The sequence below is a fragment of the Nannospalax galili genome, unplaced genomic scaffold, assembly GCF_000622305.1.
Source record: "Nannospalax galili isolate Female #2095 unplaced genomic scaffold, S.galili_v1.0 scaffold929, whole genome shotgun sequence".
In the NCBI taxonomy this organism is placed as follows: Eukaryota; Metazoa; Chordata; class Mammalia; order Rodentia; family Spalacidae; genus Nannospalax; species Nannospalax galili.
The window spans coordinates 1,104,636-1,119,000 of NW_008359591.1; the positions used below are offsets into that span (position 1 = coordinate 1,104,636).

Sequence of the window (14,365 nt, forward strand, 5' to 3'; positions counted from 1 at the left end):
ATACAAAAGTAGGACAAAAATAAATTCCAAAGATATTCTTTAAGGCTATCCTGTCTTGATGGTGAAAGGCAGAAATTAAAATTTTCAGTCTTCACTCACAAGAAATGATATGCTTGAACTGAAACCCTTCCTGCAAAATGGACAGTGCAGTTGCTGAGGAAAAAGCCTCAAACACATCTGAAGCCAGTCTGCTCCACCATGTGCTGTAGGATAAGGGACTCAACAGACTGTTGCTTCAATTTAAAATAAAGCATAGGGAGATGTATTCTATGTTATGCCTCTATTAATATATTTTAATTTAATTTACATAGTGAAGGACCATATTTAATAAAGATGAACCAAATGTGCATACTTATTGAATAGCCTGACAGAAGCATGTCTACTATAGATAGGGAAATTATTTCATACCCAGATATAAGGGTAATTCCAGAAAATTTTATATTCAGTTAATATCTGTGTATTGGGAACTTGGTATGCAACAATAGCAATCAAGAAACTAAAAGAAATTTTATAGGAGAAATTCAAGGCACGAAGGGGAAGGGGGAAGCAAAGGCAGATAGGCTTGATTACCACAAGTCACATGACTAAGCCAAACCAAGGCAGCATCCCTGCCAGTGGCTGAAACAGGGCATCACAGCTCTGTCTCCAACATAGAGCAAAAAATGTGGAGTGGTGGAGCAGAAAGGAGTGGAGCATCAGACCAGAACAGGACAGAGGAGGGCACAGCAAATGCACAAAGACTGGATGCAGGAACCCTAGTAAAGGGAGGATTAAGTAGACTCAGGAACTGACTGAAATGGGAGAGAGTAGAATTAAAGATGATATAAGAGTTCAAGCCTAAATTTATGCATCTCATGATTGATAGGAAGAAAGAAGTCATGAGCTAAAGGCTAAGGCATGTCTCTGGGATTTTTGCTGCTGACGGTACTTTACAAAGTCATACAATTTAAGAAAGATTTTCATGATGAAAAGATTTCCATCTTGGAAATACATCAAGTGAAAATTTCATTCTTCTGGAAAAACATCTTCCTCCTCATAAATTATACTTTTAATGAGTGATTTAATAAACAATTCAGTTGCATACACGGTGTGAGAAACACTGCAAGAAGCTCATAGACTTTAGAATCATGCTCCCAGAGCTGCAGGATCCCATGGGGCTCAGGTCCACACAAGAAAACTATGGACATGTCTGTGAAATTTCCACCACATTGAAAACATCTTCCAACAAATGCTTAACTGGAAAACCTACAGATTTAAAAAAGAAAGGCAGCAATGTTTGGAAATAACGATACCCCCTAAAAATCCAAAAAAACTTTCTTCAGATAGTATGGGAAGTACAAGATGTCATTTTAATTATATTAGGAAGGGCAGTCATTATCATTGGACCTTTTTTTCTATCAGCCTCCAGAACAGGACAATTCACCTTGTAGATAAGTTTTTGTTGGGAAAAAGAAGGTGAACATGGGACTGAGTAGACTGAAGGAGCTTCCGTCCTCTTATTGGTGTGCATGGAATTAGTGACAGCTTTCATTGGCTTGAGTAAGGAGAACCGTTCAGAAGTTTGCTATGTTGAACTTAACAGGAACATCATCAGGGGTGGTTAGGTATTCAGATAACTGTAGTTGACACCACTGTTGGAGATATTGTCCAAGTAAAATATGGTGATCTTCCAGTTGAAGGAATACTTATTCAAGACAATACCCTTAAAACTGATAAAAGTTCATTGGCTGGTGAATCTCATCAGATTAAGAGGAAGAATGGTAGTTCCAGCTATGAATGTGAACTCTCAGACTAGAATTATCATTGCCTTACTTGGAGCTGGACATGAAGAAGAAGCACAGAAATATGAGAAGGAAAAAGAGAAAGAAAATAAGAAACAAGATGAAGCTATTGAAAATCACAACAAAGAAAAAGACCAGGAAGGTACAGCCATGTAAAAGCATCCTGTAAAGAGTGAAGAATGAGCAGGCCTGGAGAAAAGGCTCAGCAGTTCAGATCACTGGCTGCTATTGTAAACAACCCAGGTTTGTTTCCCAGCATGCACATGGCAGCAAATAACCATCTGTAACTCCAGTACCAGGTAATCCAATGCCGTCTACCCTTTGCAGATGTTGTATAACATGGATATACTTACATTCATGTGGGGAAATGCTCATACACATAAGATAAAAAATTAATAAATCAAAAGCAATTTAAAAAAATAAAGAAGGGGGAAAAGGTAATCAAAAAACAACAAATTTGCCAAAATAGGGAAAAATCTGCTTTAAAAAAGAAACTTTAGAAACTGTTCAGACTGGCAAAGCAGGACTACTGATATCTGCTATCATAGTTATCATTCTAGTGTTTTGTAATCAATACTTTCTGAGTCTAGAAGGCACCGTAGATTGCTGAATGCACATTTATATAGAATATTTTGTGAAGTTATTCATTATTTGACTCATGGTTTTAGTGGCTGTGGTTCCAGAAGGTCTTCCACTTGAAACCCTGAGCTCAGTGGCTCGCTAGACAAAAACAAAACAAAACAAAACAAAATAACCAACGAAAGATAGTAACTTAACAAGACATCTGAATTCTTGTGAAATGAAAACTACTGCAGCTATTTGTTGAGCTAAAACAGGAACCCTAACAGTGAGCAGAATGACAGCTGATGAAGTTTACAGGAAAAATTATAAAAGTTTCCTGAACCAGAAGTTATTCCATCAAATATTTTGTTCTATTTAGCAACAGGAATTACTGTGAATTGTGCTTGTACATCCAAATGATTGTCACCAGAGAAAAAGAGCATATTACCACATTATGTTCATAATAAAACTGAATGTGCTTTGTTGGGACTTCTTTTAGATGTAAAGTGGGATTATCAGGATGCTAGAAATGAAATGCCAGAAAAAGCACTGTACAGAGTCGATACCTTCATGTCTCTTAGAAAATCCAGGAGTGCTATTTTGAAAAATTCAGATGGAAGTTACCAGATCTTCAGCAAGGTTGCATATGAGATATTTTTGGAAAATTGTTTCAAAATCTTAAGTGCTAAGGGTGAGGAAAAAGTATTCAGACCAAGTGGCCCTGAGAATATTGTAAAAACTGTGCTTGAAATAATGGCATCAGATGGACTGAGAACCATATGACTTGCATTCAAGAGTCTTCCATCATGAGAACAAGAAACAAAGTGGGGTAATGAAAATGATACCTCCCGCCCCCCTTACATGCATTGTTGTTGTGGGGACTGAAGATCCTGTGAGACTGAAAGTACCAGAAGCAGTAAAAAAATGTCAGTGGGCTAAATAACAGCCGGGTGGTTAACTGGTGAGAATGTTAACATTTGTTCCTACCAAATGTGATCTTTTACACCCTAGGAAAGAGTTCCTTTGCTCAGAAGGTAAAGATTTTAATGAAGAATATGGTATGAAAAAGGAGAGATTGAACATGACTGGATAGAAAAGTTTTGACTGAAGCTTTGAGTACTATCCAAATCATCTCCTACTGACTGACAGACATACACTGGTTAAGGTATAATTGACAGCACTATCTCAGAGCAACAGCAAGTTGTAGCTGTAACTGGTGATGGTACAAATGATGGCCAAGCACTGAAGAACACTACCGGTCACATTAGGTCCAGCAATGTTCATTGACACTCTAACATCAGATAATGTTCTCACACATGACAACTTCATAAGCATTGTTAAAACTATTTTGTGAGGACGAAATGTCTATGAAAGCATCTCAAAATGCCTTCTGTTCCAGCTTGCTTTCAATGTAGTAGTTATGATTGTTGCTTTCATGAGTGCTTGTATTACTCAAGACTCCAATTAAGGCTGTACAGATGCTATGTGCAAACATCATGGACACACTTGCTTCCCTGAGTCTGGCAATGGAACCATCACCTGAGTCACTGTTCTCTCAGAAATGTATGGTAGAAGTAAGCCTTATCTCAAACACAATGATAAGTAATATTCCAGATCATACATTCATAATTTCTGCTGTTGGCTGTTAACAATTTGGATTAATTATGTTTGCAACATTTAATATAAATCTGTTTATAATGTTTGCAGGTTTTTAAAAATTCCTGTTAATAGATGGGAAGTTTCATTATAACTAATGCAGAGAAAAATTAGTCTTTTAAATAGTGCTGAAATTTTCAAGAAAAAAAGGTGGTTTCTATTGAATCTATAGTACATTTTTGCTTACAATTTACCTTTTTTAAATATTGTAGAGAAATTGCTAACACTACTAGCCAAATAGATAACACTAATGTTTTAGTCAGAAAAAAAATCATTAGCAGTGGTGTTCTAATGAAGTTACAGCATCTGTCCTAATTAGCTTCTTAAATACATTTAATACCTAATGGATTTAAAACAAGTGCTTAATTTTTACATTTTTATTTAAACTTGCTAATAACTTTTCATTAAGAAGTTAGTAGATTGTTTAATGGAGGACATCAAATACATAATGAAACTGGCTTGAAATGCTCTTATTACTTTAGGCAAATAAAATTAATCTATCAAACTGCAAACAAGAGAAATTTAGTACTTTTTGCTTTTGTATGAATGGTAGTTCAGTTATGTCTTAGTGAGTTAACTATGTATTTTTCTAATGAAATCTTACCGATTTATAGCATGAGGGCTGATGGTAATTTGAAAATAGTTAATAGCTAGACAGATGCATGTTTTCTTTTGTTTTTGAAACCTGTTTGTAATCAAAATTATGTCATTTTATTAAATAAAAACAAAATTTTAAGGCATTTGAGTTTTTTCCCTGAGCTCTGCATATGTGATACATAATTCTGTTCTCTGTAATCACATCTAAAATCTAAAAATTTAGATGGTAAAAGCCTCATGAAGCACTACTTTAATGTCTCAGTGATAATCTGACAAATTCAGTTGAAATAATTATCATAATTTTGACATCTAACATATTTTTCATAGAAACTAGTTTAAATTGTTTTCATAGTTTATACAAAGTAAAGACCACAATTTCTTTTAATACATTTATTTTAATGAGGAGGAAAAATAACAGATTACACAGAAGAGATGATATATAAAGACATGGAAAGAGCTTCTAAACAGTTACATTTAAATGTAGTAATTAATCATATGCTACAAAAGATAGAAGTTTTATAAGATTTCAAAATTTTTTCTTTTTATGCCCCATAAAACTTATTAGTTTTTTAATTCTCAAACTTTATGAACTTTCAATTAATATAACAGAAATATTTAGCTCAGATCTACTCCTTAATGTCAAGAACTATTCAATTTGGGGCTGGAGAGATGGTTCAGAGATTAACAGGATTGGCTGCTTTTACAGACAACCCAGGTTCGAATCTCAGTACCCACATGACAACTCACAGCCATGCGTAACTCCAGTTTCAGGGAATCAGACACTCTTTTATGAACTCTGTGGGCACTGCAAGTGCAGGTGTACTTACATACATGCAGGCAATACACTCACTCACACACATACACACAAAATGAAAACAATAATTTTTTTTAAAAAACAATATTTTTAGTTCCTAAGATTATATTCCTTGTCACATTTGGCATAATAATTATTTACCTATTTGTTGGTCATAAAATTATGCACAGTTTTTGGAAACTTTTACTCAATTTTTATGTATTTCATACAGAAGAAAATATATGTATTGGAAAACAAGAACTTATTCTAATAAAGAAATAATTTGATGAAATTATTTTTACAATGAATGTAAAGTTAAACACAATGACCAACATCTACTCTTAAGATACTCATTAATTGTTCTAATAATGATATTATCAAGACAGGACTTTGTAGTCTATATCTTTATTCCCATATGTATATGTATTTAACATTATACAAAACTTCTACTACGTGCAAAATACAGGGCAAATGTTACGAACCATATGAAAGAGAGAAAAATAAAAAAGAAAGTATCTTGAAATTTTCAAAAAAATTGTTATAATTTTATGAGTTTCCTCAGAGCACCTAAAACTTCCTGGTTTCTTAAACTATAAATAAAGGGATTTAGCAGAGGAATTACAATGGTATAGAAGAGTGAATACAACTTGTTCTGCTGTTTCCCTGGTCCAGAGCCATGGCTCACATACATGAAGAGCAGAGTGCCATAGAACAAAGAGACAGAGAAAAGATGGGCACTGCAGGTGAAGAAGGCTTTCCTTCTGCTCTTCGAAGACTTAATTTTCATGACAGCAAATAGGATTCTGGCATAAGAGACAACAATAGTAACAGAAGTACTAATTTGTATAGAAGAAGCACAAATAAACACCACCAGTGCATTAAGAGATGGATCAGTGCAGGAAATTGTATAGAGTGGCAAGATTTCACAGTAAAAATGATCGATTATATTGGACCTACAGAAGGTTAACCTAAATAATAACCCTACATGAATTATAGGGTTTAGAAAACCAATTAAATATGAAACACTTAGTAACAAAATACAGAGTCTATTGGACATCACCACTAGATATAGCAAAGGGTTGCATATAGCCACATAGCGGTCATAGGCCATTGCTACTAGTAAGAAAATTTCTGTGGTTGCACCATAACAAAAAAAATAATATTGAGCAAAACACTCCCCCTGAACTATCATGTCATTCTTATTTAAAAATTTCATAAGCGTTTTTGGGGTGACAGAGGATGAAATACATGCATCAGCAAAAGCTAAATGTCCAAGGAACAGGTACATGGGGGTGTGAAGGTTGGGATCCTTCCAGATGAGAAAGATTAACCCAAGGTTTCCCACCATGGTAGTGACATAAATCAAGAAGAACACCAGGAACAGGGGTACTTGCAGATCTGGACGATCTGTTATTCCTTTGAGAAAAAACTCAGTCACTAGGGTGTGATTCCCTTCCATCACAGCCTCTCAGACTGCTCCCTACAAAGAGAAAAAAAGGTAAAGAAAATATAGTCAAGACCAATGGACAATGATGTCAGATTATGTTCTCATTTCCCTATCCTTCATATTTTCTTTAATCAAAAGATATGGTTGCATTTTTTTTTTTTTTGCTTTTTAAAGTAGAAATAGGAAATAGTTCATAAAGAATTTTGATGTGTAATTTTTTAACAATTCATTAACAGAGAGGCACATGAGGATGTCCTAGTTTGTTTCTCCATTGCTGTGATGAAACACGCTGACCACTTCCAACTTGGGGAAGAAAGGGTTTATTCAGCTTATGTATCCCAGGTCACAGTTCATCAGGGAGCCCAAGGTAGGAACTCAGGGCAGGAATCTGGAAGCAGGAGCTGGAGCACAGGCCATGGAGGAATGCTACTTACTGGCTTGCTCTCCTGACCCCTGCTCAGCCTGCTTTCTTATGCAACGCAGGCACCACCCACAGTGGGCTGGTCCCTCCCACATCACTCAACAATCAAGAAGGTGCCACATGGACATGGCCACAGGCCAGTCCAATGAACACAATTCCCCAACTGAGGCTCCCTCAACACAGGTGTGTCAAGTTGACACTAAAGCTATCCAGCACGGAGGATGTCAGAGACACCAAGTTAGCCTTCTGCAAGTTAGTCTCAATTCCTGTAAATGACATACATATATATGACAGATATAGCATACAGAGATTTTATAACAAAATATATATTACATTCCATATTAAAATATTTTTAGAGATAAATTTGGAAAAGCACCCTTTTCTACTTCCCATGAAATTATTAATGTATTTTATGATAATCATTTCATTATATAATGGTGGTTTGCCTAACAATATTTTTATTCAAGTATATAATATATTTGAACATACAACCACAGTGCTTCTCCCATTTCTCTCCCACCTCTTGTACCCTTCCACTCGCAAATGATACACTTTATACTTTCATTTAATATCTTTCAAATATTTTATATAGCACAGAAATGAACTGTCTTTGGTATTAATTATATGTATAATTCTTTCATACAAACACATTGACAAATAATAAAATGGTAACTTAAAATCCTATTTGTGCTATTTTATTTCAGTTACCATTATGTTACCTGATTATATGTTCATAAAAACCCTCTCAGATTTCTTTTAAACCTTTGTGTTTTTCCTCAACAAAATGTGTGAAATACCACTAAGATCTTCTTGATTTCATGAGTGAAATTATCAAAGTGGAGTTGGGATACAGTAACACAAAAGAAGATAACAGCAGATAGAATGGTCAGGATTTTTCAATATTTGAATTTAAGTAAAGTATTAAAACTTTTAATTTAATATAGAAAACTAAAGGGGGGGAAAGGGGAAACAAATTGATTGGTAATAACTATAGATAAAATAGGGAAGACATAGGACTCAAATCTCAGCATGTGTCCACAAATACAGCAAATGAAGGAAATGCAGACAGATCCCATAAAAATCCAGGGAAGGAACAAATCTAGTCAGCACCATGATAATATATATCTATACTGACAAAAGATGCATAATTATGCACACTGTGGTCTATGTATTCATATCCCTTCACTGGCCATCTACCATTGAAACAGCAGCCTTGAGTGTCTAATGACTGAAGAGCAGGAGTAGATCTTATGACAAGGTCAGTCAAATGGGTTTGCTATCAACATACATTTGAGAATTTAGTTTAGTCACCAATTCCAGAATTATTAATAGCCCCGTGCCCCAATCTGTAATTTCAAGAAACTAATTTTTTTCAACACAACTGCTTTGTATTGGAAAAAAGAAAACCAAATGTAAATACAGTTTGTGGAAAAATAACGTATGTCAAAATAATCTTAAAGCTGGAAAAAGGTGGAGAAAATTTAAAAAATTATGTAAAAAGGGCCTAGTGTTAGTCGTTTTGCTTAAATAGTGAAACTTCTCTGAAATACGTTTTCCTCCATCTTTGTTGGGCATAGGAAAAAGAAAATTTGAAGATTTTTTTAGACATTAAAAAAGTTAACAGAGAAGTTGTTCTACTATCACACTTCAAAAACCATAAAATGATCTTCATTTTGTATCTGCCAAGCCTGCGATGATGAAACTCATGCTTCCAGTGTTATGAACTCTTTCTTTTTTTCATATTTTCAATAATACCACAAAACTAAAGACCAGGTGAGGAAGCAGCCATAGACTACTTAGGAAGTCACGTACACTATGATATTCTGTCACTGGAAGTTATGCCCTATTCTGGACAATTTCCAGAGTAAAAGTCAGAAAGAATATTTTAATCAAATATTCAAAAGTTTTGTTCTATCATACTATTTTAATAAAGTATGTGTAACTCAAAATTTCAGAACCTGTGACTCCCAATTCTACTCTGAATTAATACTATGCAGAAACAAGTTTATGATACTTATTTTTATTTTATTTTTTAGAGGAAGTATTTCATTACAGCTTTAACATACTCAGTACCAAGTTCCAGAGCAAAGATACATCTCTTTCAAAAGTGGCTATAAATTTTTAGGTTCACAGTTGAATTGATACAGTTATACAATACTGACCTCAGTATAAACCCTGTAAGACATAAAAGTGAATGAGTTTTTAACCTTCAAAAAAGATCTCTATTTCATTTTAAAATATACTGTTTCTTACAGAAAGACTCATTGTTTTTGCTAGTAACACTGAGATGTTGGTGCATGTGTCTCTTTTTAAGGTTCACAACAATATGCTCGGTTTTCTAAGATATGTTCCCTCAAATAGCGTATAATTATGATTTTTTTGCTATTATTAGTAGCATAGACCTATTAAAACAAAAGCATAGCACAGGGCTCAACCATATAGACTCTGGAAAATTCACACAATTGAGTTCAAAACTTTGGTCCACACACACATACCTATCAGTCCATAGGAATTTAGAGAAAGTGGACAATGTTATATTTAGCTTTTCTAGTCAGACTTGCTTTATGTTCTGTTTGTTAAATAATTCTCCTAAAAAAGGTAATTCCATGTATATTTACAAGAAACTTTTTGTATTGAAATTATTTAACTTTAAAAAATGACAGTAAAACAAAATAGTTTTCTCACCCAACTCCTATAAAAATGTTTGCAGGCATGGATACATAAAACTTAAATCTTCATGAAGAACATTTAAGGTGCAGGAACAAGGGTATCACTAACAATTCTTTCCTTGTGAATTGTCTCTAAGAAAAGCTGTTTGGAGGGAATTATATTTATTTCTTTCCATCTTCAGCTCTGCGTGTAAATTCAATACTAACACTCCCTCATTACTATCCAAAACTCCCAGTTGGATAAAGCCAATCTTCTGGGCATTGTTCACTAATCAGCAAACCATTACTAGCAAACCTAGTGTAACTGGTCTTACATGCTTCCTTGCTTTCAAAACCCAGAGCTTTACCTATAAGAGATGAGTAAAATGAAGTTATTCCACTGAGATTTTTCAGATGATGTAACTGATTTACAATTTAAATCTGACACTGAGAAACAAATATGCTGAACTGAACAGGAAAATCATTTCAATTCATTTTATGTGAATATGTACCTGCTCGTGTTTCTGATAACTATCAAATGTACTCATAATATATTCTACTTTAAACCAGCATTCTGAGAATCAACTTCCAGTGTAGGGAAGTAGGTTGTATCACATGCTTCCACAATGGATCATAGGTTTAACTGCATTATACGAAAGTGCTATTATGCAACCATTTCTCACATATGAAATCAATAATTTATGTGGTTCATTCTGATCAAACATTAAGAAATTATTCTGTGTAGAACTACAAAGAAAACAAATTGCTGTAATCTCACTATTCATTGGTGAATTCAGATAGAATTTTCATATACATACCATTTATGCAAATGTAAATGAGTAAACACTGACATTTGGATGTAAAATATTAGTATATACTGTTTAAAATAAAAGTATCTTATTGTATACCTTTTGCATATATTTTTTAACAATAATATATGATATATACATATATTCATATGTCAGTATTGGAAAAACATGTTTCCTTCTTGGATATATAATAATTCTCATCAAAAAACTATAAACAGCCCAAAGCCCCACCACTTGCCAGGGATCTTGCACTCTTCCTCCCTTTGGAATTCCCCAGAGCCCAGCCACCTCACCAGCACAGACTCTCCAGTTGCCTATGTGGCCCAAATACACTGTCCCTTGCCATCACCCAGAGCCTGCCTCCACTTTCATGCCACAGCAGGAACATCTGGGTGGTTTCTTGTGAACCCAAACCCCAGATCCCAGTTATATACACAGACCCAGATCCTTACCCTGGGCCCAGATAGAGAATTCTCCCTATCTGTAGCCATAAGAACAACGTGTATGGCTCCTATAAAACCCAGGCCCACAGGTAGTTAACAAGACCCAGAGCCTTGCCCCAAGCCTGGACAGAGAACTCTCCCACCACAGCTGCCAGGACCAGATTCTTGACTACCTGCTTAGCCTCAGGTGGGAATCTCTAGAAACCTTCCTTAGCCCAAATACAACACTAAGGACCTGTCTCCCTCTACCTATCACCCTGCCCGCTGCCTGGTGTAGAGATCACTAGGGATTCTGAGACCTAGAATCCAGGTACAGACCTCCATCCACCCCACCTATAAACTGAAGGCACTATAATATCCTTCCCCCAGTCCAGAGTATAACATCCAGAAAAAATATCAGTAGTAATTAAGAGAAAAAGAAAAGCTTTCCATGATGAAAACTGATTTGAGGAATTTATGACCACTTAAATAGTTCTACAAATAGTGGAATACTTCAGTCTGAAGAGAAGATTAAACACCCTCAAGAGAGCACTTAGAATAAATTATCCCAGAAGAGGCAACCAAAAGAGGTCTAATAAAACAGCACTACAACACTTACATAACAGGAAAAAATAAATATTGGTAAATAAAAATCCTCAATGATTAGAAAACAGGAACCATCAATTTGCTGCATCCAAGAAATACACCTCATCAATGATTGACACCATCTTGAGGTAAAAGTATGGAAAAAGATATTTCAAGCAAACAGAACTAAGAAAGAAGCAGGTGTGGCTATTCTAATATCTGACAAAATCGACTTCAAACTAAAATTAGTCAGAAGAGACAGGGAATGTCACTTCATATTCATTAAAATAAAAAACCCACCAAGAATATATTACAACATTAAATGTATATGCTCCAGGGGCATTAAGACTAATAAAAGAAATTTTATTAGCTCTAAAACCTATCAATGACTCCCACACATTGATCCTGGGTAACTTCAATATCATCTGTCATCAATAGGCACGTCAACCAGGCAAAAATTAAATATAAAAACCCTGGGGTTAAATGATACCATAATCAAATGGACTTTATAATTGTCTTTGGAACATTTGGCCCAAACACCAAAGTATATACCTTGTCCTCAGGATTTCATGTAACTTTCCCCCAAATTAACAACATATTAGGGTACAATGTAAGTATCCATAAATTTATGAAAAGTAAACTATTATCTAGTTTTCTCTCATTTTCTGTTGTATTTAGTACTATTTGAGGAGGATTGGTATTAGTTCTTCTTTGAAGGTTTGGTACATTTCAGCACTGTATCCACCTTGTCCTGGGCTCTTTTCATTTGGGAGACATTATTTCCTTTTTTTAAATTTTAGAATACTTTTGTTATTCCAAAGGGAGGCAATTTTTGACACATTTTCCAGAAACAACTTGAAGCAGGTTATCAATGAGATAAAGGAGATACAAAATAGAAACACAGGAGTTAAAGTATATTTGTTTGCAAATGATATGATTCTATACATGATAGACCCTAAAGACTCCAGCAGACAACCCCTAGAGCTGATAAGTATACTCAGAAAATTATCAGGATAAAAAATTAACAACCAAAAACCAGTAGCCTCCTATATACCAACAACAAACATACCAAGAAAGAAATCTGGAAAATGATTCCATTAACAAAAGCCCTCAAAGCCATAAAATATCTTGGAATAAATCTAACCATGTAAGTGAAGGACTTGTATAATAAATACTTTAAGAACTTGTAGAAAATAATTGAAGATATCAAAAGATAGACCTCTAAGCTCATGGAAAGGTAGGATTAATATTGTGAAAATGTCCACCGTAACAAAAGTAATCGACACATTCAAATGCCAGTTCAAACACAATTCTTCATGGAAATTAAAAGTAATATCAAATTTTATATGGACCCCCCCAAAAAAACTCAGGTAGACAAAATAATCATCCTGGAACTGCTGGGGGCATTACCATCTCTGACATAAAATTATACTGTAGAGCTATAGTAACAAAAACAGCATGGCTCTGGCACAAAAATGGACACATTGATTAATGGAATAGAAGTAAGGACCCAGATTTTTGTCCACAAATTTAGTCATCTGATTTTTGACAAAGGACCAAAATTACACACTGTAAAAAAGATAGTTCAACAAATGGTGCAGGTAAAATTGGATAGTGGCACATAGAAGAATAAAATTAGATCTCTATTTCTTACTATACACGAACCTCCACTCCACACATATCACCACAAACCTAAATATATGACATGTTATTCTCATGATAACAGATAGAGGAGAATGTTGGGAATACATTGGAACTTACAGGCACAGGAAAAGTCTTTCTGAGCAGGGCTCTTTCTTTTTAAAATAAACAACTTATTTAGAATTTCATACATGTATATAAGGTGTTTTGATAAAATGCATGCCCACTCCCTCCACTCCAACTCCTCCCATAAGTCCCCATCACTTTTTTTCTGATAACTTCGTGTACTTTTTCTTCTTCTTTAATTTATTTTTATAGGGCTTTTGGCTACTCTAACATTCCCCCTTCTGAAGAGGTAACCCTAAAATCTTTTAAGGATTAGATAAAAGCTGCAAAATATTTTCAACATTTTTGGCCTTTGGAATGGAGTATGCTGCTAAGAGGCCCAAAGCCATTGTGAGTTTTAGCCAAGAAATGGGCTACTTTTCTTTGGGGTCCTTTAACCCTAACTGCCTAGTGAATTCCTACCTCCTATTCTTATCACATCATCCTCTGACAAGGCTACCAAAATTGCCAATAGGGAATTGGGATGCAGACTGCTCCGGCTTCTTCAATGCTGAACAGGGGTGCACAGTGAGGCAATTGGAGTACCCCTTCAGAGGGTCTATCTAAAAGACTCCCAAATTGCATAACTCTTATCTCTAAAGGGAAAAGAAAGTCCTTGAATTGTGAATAGGAGATGTGAAGAAGTAAAGACAAAAGTAATTAGCATTACAAGTTCTATCCAAAGAACTAGAAAAAAGTCAGGACAGGGCAATTTTCAAATGTTCATATGAGAGTCCACTGGAATTTCTTGACAAGGGCTTCCAAAAGCATCCCTCTATTGGGTTCCTCCTCATTATTCTTTTTTCTTCCCAGGCTGGACTGTAGAGTGATGGATTCAGGATTTGCTTTCAGGTATTTTGATAGCTGTTGGAGTGGTTAGAATCAGTGTCAGTTCCCTC

General features: G+C 35.0%; 1 protein-coding gene and 1 pseudogene across 1 annotated transcript; one reads left to right on the forward strand and one right to left on the reverse strand.

Annotated features, from left to right (window-relative positions):
• Positions 1–1,316: 1,316 nt before the first annotated feature.
• On the forward strand, positions 1,317–3,991 carry LOC103725999 (annotated as a pseudogene).
• Positions 3,992–5,926: 1,935 nt separating this feature from the next.
• On the reverse strand, positions 5,927–6,847 carry LOC103726001 (olfactory receptor 5AC1-like). The gene has a single exon (XM_008823376.1). It carries the CDS (start codon positions 6,845–6,847, stop codon positions 5,927–5,929), a length of 921 nt encoding a protein of 306 aa, XP_008821598.1.
• Positions 6,848–14,365: the final 7,518 nt, after the last annotated feature.